The sequence below is a fragment of the Camelus dromedarius genome, chromosome 24 (assembly GCF_036321535.1).
Source record: "Camelus dromedarius isolate mCamDro1 chromosome 24, mCamDro1.pat, whole genome shotgun sequence".
Classification (NCBI taxonomy): domain Eukaryota; kingdom Metazoa; phylum Chordata; class Mammalia; order Artiodactyla; family Camelidae; genus Camelus; species Camelus dromedarius.
In genome coordinates, this window is record NC_087459.1 from 28,891,800 (window position 1) to 28,900,364 (window position 8,565).

The following is an 8,565-nucleotide window of genomic DNA, read 5'->3' on the forward strand; positions in this document are numbered from 1 at the left end:
GTCTGAGAACGAAAGCGGTGCGTGGCGTGGACGCGGTCGCCTCCACATACACCACGCGGTGCGGCTGTTCGTCCATCTGGTGCGTAGGCCCCGCCGCCCCCACCGCCAGGGGGCGCCCGCGGGACCCCGGCGGGAGCGCGCGCCACGTGGCCCGGAAACGCGCTGGGCGCTGGCGTCACGAGGCCCCGCGAGGTGGGCCGAGACCTGGGCTTGCAGAGACGCGCTGGGTAGCGCGGTCGGCCAGGGGAGGCCGGGCCCGAGTGGGGGCCGCGAGTGCGAGGCGGGAGGCGCGGGAGGCCGGAGTGGTGCGGGCGCAGGGTGCGGAGGTGCCGCCCTGCCCCCAGTCCCGGCATGTTGCCCTGGTACCCCCGGCGGTGGAGCGTGGGCGAGGAGCAGGCGCCCGAGGAACAAGGCCTTTCGGCAGGCAGCGACCCTGGCGAGGCTTGGGACTCTGGAGAGGAATCCCTGGGGGAGCTGGGAACACCCCCACAGGACAGGTGAGGGGCTCCACCAGCAGCACTTGGGGGAAATCCTACTGGGGGCCCACAGTGTGAGAAAATCTGTTGTTCCTACCGAAGAATGGGTACGATCAGTCTCCCCGTACTGGGCACCCTTGGTCCTGCCTTGGAAATACTCAGACTCAGAGCGGGGAGGTGACTGGGGGAGGCTGTGAGCATCAGTACTGCCCCCTCCCAGTCCTCAGCCCAGGTCCCGAAGGCCTTCCTGGACCCAGCAAGAACAGCTGCTGTCATGGCCTCCCCCAGGCTTGGCTGCCCAGCAACCCCCTGGAACCACAGGTAGGTACAGAGTGCTGCCACCTTTACCCCCAAGATCCTATTACCAACTCCTGAATCTGTTTTAATCACTTAAAGTATTCCCCCCAGTTCCTGTCTCCCCACAAATGACCTGGGAGTTGGCTCCACCAAGGATGACCCTGCTGGCACCATGGGACCCCAACTATGAGGCTAAAGCAGGACCTCGCCTAGTGTGGGTGAGTTGGGGGTACCTGTGGCTCCTGCCTCTGGTGGGGCAGGGATGCCTTGAGAGGGGGCTGAAACTTCAGGAATCTTTCCTGACCCTCCATAGGGGCCCAGCTGTGCGTCTGGAGCCTCCTTCTCAGGCCGGACCTTGTGTCATCCTTCATTCTGGCCGCTGTACGAGGCAGCTTCAAGCAGGGTCCTCAGGCCTGGTCTAGCAGGACATCAGAGTGGAGAGCAGGTGCCCAGGGATGCAGGTACTGCCCTCGGTCCCCTCAGGCTCTGGAGTGAGGCTGCATGAACTCTGCGGGGGGACCAGTGCAGAGCTTGCCACCGTACCCACTTCTCCACAGGGCTCCCAGTGATGTGCTGTGAAGATGTCTTTCTTTCAGACCCACTGCTGCCTTGTGGGCAGCGTGTTCCCCTGTACCTGTCTGAGGCCCCTCACCAGGTGAGCGCTCTTTCCGCCCTGGCCTCACCCCAGCCGTCACTCAGGCATTGGGAGGAGACACTTGCCCCTCCTCTCTCCTCAGGTCATGGGCTGTCTGAAGCTGCTGCTCCCACCCCCGATCATGTCCCCCTGGGTCCTCCCCACTCCATCCTCTGGCTGCTGCACCACCTGGCTCAGTGGGCCTGAGCTGATAGCCCTCACCGGCCTCCTGCAGATGAGCCAGGGAGAGCCGAGACCCAGCTCATCCAAGGCTCCCACGCCCCCTGCTGGCCCCCTAGCCCCTATCTCTGACCACCCAGGCGCCAGTGGTGGCCGGAGCTGTTCTCACTGCACTGACCCATCTCTCCCAGGGGCCTCAGACACCCATTGTCCATAGCCTCTCTGGAGGCAGGATGGGCCCCCTTACTTCCCTAGGCAGTTCTGTTGACAATAAAAGTGTTGGTTTGCAAACCGGCTCCTTGTGACAGCAGAGTGAGGCGTGAAGGCAGAGATGGGGTTTCTTCCTCCACCACGGCTTTGGCTGTCTCCCCTCAAATTCTTGTTACTCATTGGCTACCCTGTACAGTGGGGCAGGGGAGTCCATAGCCCTAAGACCTTTCTAGGCTGATCAAGCAGGGAACCTTTAATGGGGCGGGAGTGTACTTAGTCCCTTTGACTCAGCGTGTAGAAAGCAAGGACTCTCGTCAGTTCTGCCAGCTCGGGGAGAAGGGAGGATTGTGTGAGCACATAGCTGGCATTGGGAGAGGCGAACTAGGGAGTTAGGGGTGTCACATCACTTTTAGGGGGCACTAGCATAAGATAACTGGTACTGTCAACCCTCTTGTGCTGGGGCCCAGGTGTTCAGCCCTGGGACAGGGCTGGGCTTAGTTCTTTGGCTCTGAGGAGACGCCAAGCAGGCACTGCAGGGGAGGTGGGGAGGAGCGAATCCATGTCTTCATCGTTAGAGGCAGGGTTGGGGGCCAAGGATGACCTGAGATTCTGGAGTGATGTTGCAGGAACTCTGTGAGGAAACAGAATCAGAGCTTTGACTGAGAAAGAAATTTGTAGGTTGGTTTGTTGGGGGAGGTGGAGAGTTTTAGGATTTTATCCTGTAAGAGAATCCAACTTCCTGGTGAATCTTCTCCCGAAGATTTCCCAGGCGTCACAGCTGGAAGGGGCAGGGTAGGTGCCTCTGCAGTAGGTGGCAGGGCCCTAAGGGGCAGCTCGGTGCCTCTGCCTGTCATGTCCTAACGGACATCTGGGTTTTAGAGCCTCTCCGTCTTGGGGAAAGGTTTGTGGGTTGAGGGGCGGCAGGAAGGCATTGTTAACTTTGCCCTGTTTTTTCTCTCTCCATCCCTTCTGTCGCTCAGCTAGGCCTGGCAGGGTTGCTGGGGTCTCCTCACCTGGGCCTCCCTGAGGTTCTGGAACTCGATGCGTGCATAGCTGTGCAGGTGCTGCCTGGTCTTGGGGGCATCGCCTCGCGCCTCCAGCGGAGGGACCAGGTCCAGGTCAACGTAGTTGAGGCTGCCGTCAGGGAGGTCGGGTATGGCAGTGCGCATTCCTAAGTGCTCAATGCACACGTACTCCCCGGCTAACTGTGACGGTGGCCGCAAGCATGGCTGAGCCCCGGCTGGTCCCCAGCTGTCTTCGATGCCAAGACAAAGGCCTTGGAGCCCAGGTCCAGGTGCCCCGGCCCTGTAGGAATGGGGAATGGAGCTTAAGGAAAAGGGCTGTGGTGTGCAGTGGCTCATGGACACGTATTCCGTGCTTCCTGCATCCTGAAGCAGCCGGTGGGGAGAGGCTCTGGCAGAGGCAAGAAGGCCCCGGGGCGCCATCACCATATAGCCACTGGCTTGGCCACCCTCCATGGGCTCATAGTCACTCCCTGCTCCCATGGTTATGTAGCCCCCTCCTTGCTCCAACCCCTCGGGGTATGAGGCTGCTGCCCCCAGCCTCGCCAGGGTCTTAAGGGTTCCTTGCTGGCTTCTCGCACCCAGGCACCCCCAACGGTTCGGGCCGCTTGATTGGGCCGCAGAGGCGGGGGTCTCAAAAGATTGGGGGAAAGAGGGTCTGGAGGCGCTCATCAGGGGCTTTCTTGTTAGTGGCTCGGCCCTGCCACTGACACCACTGTCCCCAATTCGTTTCATGGCGGCCAGGACTGTCTCATGAATGCTTTGGGCCACCATGGCATCGGGAGCCTGTAGCCACAGCTCCCCAGAACCTGTGGGTGCCGAGCGGCCGAGTTCCAGGAAGAAGAAAGAGTCTGCGTGGCCGCAGCGGCGCACACTGAGTAGGGACAGGCACAGGGCCAGCGGCGGAGATGCCTTGGTGGCCTCGGAGCCTCTGCCCGCGGGCTTCCGCATCAGGCTCAGTACCCCAGAACCCAGACACAGGCGGTAGCTGCCGCTGCCCAGGGCTCGTGTCCTCCCCAGCCCCTTGGGCCTCAGCGTCACGGGCCAGACGTCCTGAAACGGAGCGAGGATCCGGGCCTCGGGGTCTTCGTGGGAGCTGGGACCTAGAGAGACAATGGGCAGGTCATGGGGGCTCCCGGGCCTGGAGGTTGTAGTCACTGTGCCCCGGGGACCGCAAACAAGAAAACGGCTCATGTTTGGGCTTGGTTTGGGAGACCTGGGGCAGGGACAGCCCACGAATAAACCAAATCCACGATCACCCGACCCTCCCGCCCCAGCCACGTCTCGGGCGGTCTAGGGCTCGGGCCTCACCGGCGGCGGCGCGCGCCTCGAGCAGGGCGCAGTACCACGCTTGTTGCTCCGCCTCGCTGGCCGCCGCCACGCCCAGACTGCGGTCCCGGGTGTACAGGACGATCAGGTGGCGCCGGCGCGCGTCCACGCGCTTGCTGATGGTGCACGCGCCCGCCAGGCTCACGCTGAGCTTGGGCGGCCGGCGGCCCGCGTGGAACAACTTCTCTGTCTCGTAACACTCGAGGCGCGGCGGGTCAGCTCGGAGCACGAAGAAGCGGCGGCGCTGGGACTTCTGCTTCCGCAGGTGGCCGCAGAGCCGTACATCAGGCGGGCAGGTCCAGGATGGCGGCGGATCCAGAGCCAGCTCGGCCGACCGGGACTCCGGGGTCGTCGTGGGGCCACTGCCTTCGGGCTTCATCCCGGGCTAAACGCAGTCAAGCGAGGAGGGTGGGTCTGAGACGGCTGGAAGAGGCTAGAGGAGGTGGGGTAGAAGTAGCGGTCCCCGGGGAGGAGGGCAGCGTCCTGACCCGCCGCCACCCGTCTTGATGCCCAGCGCCTCTTCCCCGCTCCCGACGTGAAGTTTGGGGCAGAGAATCTGCACGCAGCGTGTGTCCCAGTGGCTGCTCGGGAGTCTGAGACACCCGGGGCTCCGACCGCCTCCCAGGCTCGCTCGACCGCGCCTCCTGTCGCCTCCTCTCCCCTCCCTCCCAACGCGGGCCGTGCCGAAGTCCCCACCCCCGGGAGGTTAACCCTAGAGCGCCCCGGAGCTGGACGCCGGGGGTGGAAGTGGAGTTCTGAGTTGGAAAGTCCAGGAAGGCCTCCACCTCACCCTACCCACGCCCTTGGAGTGGGCTTTCGCAGGGGTGGCGGGCGTCTCTGCTGAGAAAGCGATGATGTGAGGCAAGTGTGAATGGAGCTACGTCTGTGGTGACCGCGCGGGGCGGTGGAGTCCGCAGTCCTGGAGATTAGGGGGTCGCTAAACCGGGCCACCTTTCAGAAGCACCCACTTCCGGCTCCCGCCACTCCCCACTCTAGTGTACCCCCTGCCCACCGAGGAATGGTTCTGTTCCTGCCCATGTAATCCTAGGAGCCAGGGCGGCCAAGCGCTGGGCTATGCCGATTTCAGAGGAGCTAGAGGCTCAGTTTCTTTGCGGGGTTGGGGCGATAGGAGGTGTCTTGGGATAAGTTAATCCTGAATCATTCCCTGTGCACAGACCTTACCCACCAGCATCCCAGACAGATGGCCACTGAGGGAGATCCTTTGGAGGGAGAGACCATTTCTCAGGGGCACTTCCTTCTCGCTGCACGATTGCCCTCAGCCCCTCCTCACCACCACCATTCAAAAATTCCACTGCCCAGGCCAGCCGAAGGCTCTGGTCACAGAAATAACAGACTTTCTGGTGGAGGTATCTTTTGCCCCGTGCATCTTGAGAGGTTTGAGATGGGGTTGGGATTCAGACATGTTTACATCCCACTTCTGATCCTTCCAAGGACCACCCACTCCCATTGAGGGTGATGGAGCTGGTCCATCTACGCTCTGCAAGACAAACCGGCAGCTGACATATGGGTGGGGGCCTTACAGGACCTTCAGATACCACTGTCATGGCAAGTAGGGTACCTGAAGTGGAGAGCTGAGGGTTTGGGAGAAGAGGGCAACTGTGGTCCCTGTTGAAGATAGTATTTAGGGAGAAGCCCCGGGTGTCTCCAGGTGAGGAAGGAGAGGTAACAAGTACTGAAGCTCAGCAACCTGGTTCTTATTCTCAGACTAGTCGGAGGGCCAGAAAAGCCTGAGGAGGGAGAGCTAGGCTTCCCATCCACAATTCTCCACTTCCCAGGCCTGGGAGGAAGGGGCCCACCTACAAGCTGAAGTACCAGAGAAGCTAGTGGTGTTATGTGCAGGGAGGCTAGGATCCTCGAACATCCCTTAAGGGTCATGGTGACAGTGTGATGCAGGGCACCAACTGGCATCGTGAGGTTGGGCATCTGGCCAGCAGGCAGGCAGCGCCCAGGGCCTGCTCCAGGTGCCTCCGGGTCAACCAAAGCCTCTCCAAGGTGTGGGAGAGGTGCTGGCAGCTCAGGTAGTGCACTGATGGGTGTTGCCAGAGAGAAGCAGGTATGTGACAGATCCTGAAGTGGCCACCAAGAGAGTGTTCAAAGCCATAGCCTCCAGTGTGGCCTTGACATATGCACCATGTGCAAAGTGGCAGGGACACAAAAGACATCTGCAGGCCCGTCTCCTTCCTAGCCTTGGTGCTGCCTCGAGGAGCAGGGCACCCCCACGGCCCATGTACCTGCTGTGCTCCCGGCCTGGAGCCTTACTCCCCAGGTTTGATATGAAGTTACCCGCAGGAGGGTCTCTTCATATCTACTCCTTCCTGCTCCCCACCAGTCAGGCCACCTTGCAGGCCCCCGGCCCATGTGAAATCACAGCAGAGTCACAGGGACCAGCTCCAGACTGCCTCGTGTCATTGAACCCCTAGTTCTAGGTAAAGATAAAGCAAGAAGCAGCAGGAATCTGAGTGCCTGGATTCCAGGCAAGCAACCATGGTCGAGTGGGTTGGTAATCAATGCCAGGTGATTTAGCCTGCTGGGTACCAGGAAAAGCCTGGAGCCAAACAACGGGCCTAATCAGTTGCCCTGGCAACAACACTGCCCTTGGCTCTGCCCGGACAAGATTTATTTTAGCCTGTTGCCCTGGTAACTCAAGTTGCTCCCCAGGGACAGGAAGCAGTAGCACCTCAGCTCTGCTGGGTGAGAACACCTCCTCCACCCTGAGGGGGTCCACCTGTGCATCTGGCTGCCAGGTGCAGGGCAGCCGTGGGAGCGGCTCTCCACGTTCTAAGTGCCTATGGGAAGCTCTTGTTACCAAAGAGCAGCCTACAGGGAGGAGATGGGGCACTATGGCCTGGCTCTTCCCGTGTGCCCCTCTCCTCCATCCCAGGTTCCCACTTCTCTGTGGTGGGGGATACAGGGACAGCGCCATCCCCTTCCTCCATCCCTCCCCCACTGTGGCTCCCAGGCCACAGTGGAGAGAATGGAGGGCTTGACAGAGGTTCTGGGGACTGGCTTCCTGCTTCCTCACCCACAGAGGTAGCGCCGGTGACCTGCTGAAGGCTGGGGTTAAGCCCGAGGACTGTTGCCTTCAGAGCACGGTCACAGCACTGGCCAGGGTTACATGAGGACTTGGTCAGAAGCCTGGTGGCAGCCTGGGTGAGTCCCTCCAGCCTCCTGGTGTGGGTCCAGATTTCTAACCATCAGGCAGGGCCTGCAGGGAGGCCCTGGGGGTGAGGCAGGGGGGACACAGCCCAGTACTTAAGACATTTCCTATCAGGTCAGAGGTTTTTCCACCCTTACTGCCTGCCTGCCTGGAGAGAGGGCCCAGTGGAGGCAGCACCAGGGCTGTTCCACGCCAACAGGCAGCTGCAGTCCTGGTCTCGGCCTGTGCCCGGGGAACTCTTGGTTTTTCTGCCCAGGAGTCAAAGGCTGACCCAGCATAAATTCTCTGACTGGTTGTCCTGCCCTGGCCAGTGACCTGGCTGCAGTCCATGTTGGACAGAGTGACTGGGAGGCGTGGAGGGGGGACCGCAGGGAGGTCCTGGGCCTGGGCACCAAGCAGTTAATGAGATCCCTGGGAAACAGCAGGCACGTGACTGAAACACACAGGAGGAGGCACTGTAGATCCTGGGCCTTTAAATCTCACCTCCAAACCTCAGTGTTTTTGGCTAGGAAAGGAGAGGTGGGGGAGCTGGGGAGAAAAGTCATCTCCTCCTACACCACACAGACTTCAGCTTCCCTCCCCTCCCTGGCTCTGAGCTCCCTGGCTTCTGAAAGGGAAACAGAAGGAAACAGAGAGATAATCAAGGGTGACAGAGAAAAATACTGGGAGAAGGGGACAGAACATGAAATAACCAGGGGGGAAAAAGATGGTGGTCCAACCTGGAAGCACCCCTGGCAGATGGAAAGAGGGAACATAGACAAGACAGGATGAGGACTGAGCCCTGGGAAGGTGGGGGAGGCCACACCTGGTGTGCAAAGAGCAGCAGCTGGAGGTATTTCCAGAAAAATCCTTAAAAGTAAGTGAGTGATAACATAGTCCCCACCTCTCCTTGCTGTCAGGCTGCTAAAGGTCATTGGGTGGAAAGACCCAGAGAAATCCCAAGAATGAACAGCTGAAGGCCAGAGTTTCTGGGCAACCATGGAAGGGGGAGAGCCGCTCCTGACAGCAGGGCTTAGCCCTGGGCCTCTCCTGCAACAGGTGAGATGTTTAACCCAAGCCGTCTGTCTTGTCACCACACAAACAGCCCAGACAACACGACTGTTGACACAACATCCCAGGTGGAAAGGTATGGGGGAGGGCTGAGGATGCACCTGACCCGGAGTGGTTCTAGCCCACCTCCCTGCTGGCTCCTCCTCCTTTGTCCCCCTCGCCCCAGCTCCCTCCGTTGCTAAAACTGGA

General features: G+C 60.6%; 2 protein-coding genes across 2 annotated transcripts; one reads left to right on the plus strand and one right to left on the minus strand.

Annotated features, from left to right (window-relative positions):
- Position 1: 1 nt before the first annotated feature.
- SAP25 (Sin3A associated protein 25) lies at positions 2-1,878 on the plus strand. The gene is made up of 6 exons (XM_010999041.3): positions 2-497; positions 697-797; positions 885-991; positions 1,087-1,234; positions 1,331-1,428; positions 1,511-1,878. Exons 1-6 carry the CDS (start codon positions 352-354, stop codon positions 1,802-1,804), a joined length of 894 nt encoding a protein of 297 aa, XP_010997343.2. The 5' UTR covers positions 2-351; the 3' UTR covers positions 1,805-1,878.
- On the minus strand, positions 1,666-8,533 carry LOC105105271 (insulin receptor substrate 2-B). Its single transcript, XM_031432590.2, has 3 exons — positions 4,131-8,533; positions 2,811-3,922; positions 1,666-2,428 (listed from the first exon to the last, which is right to left on the minus strand). Exons 1-3 carry the CDS (start codon positions 4,525-4,527, stop codon positions 2,369-2,371), a joined length of 1,569 nt encoding a protein of 522 aa, XP_031288450.1. The 5' UTR covers positions 4,528-8,533; the 3' UTR covers positions 1,666-2,368.
- Positions 8,534-8,565: the final 32 nt, after the last annotated feature.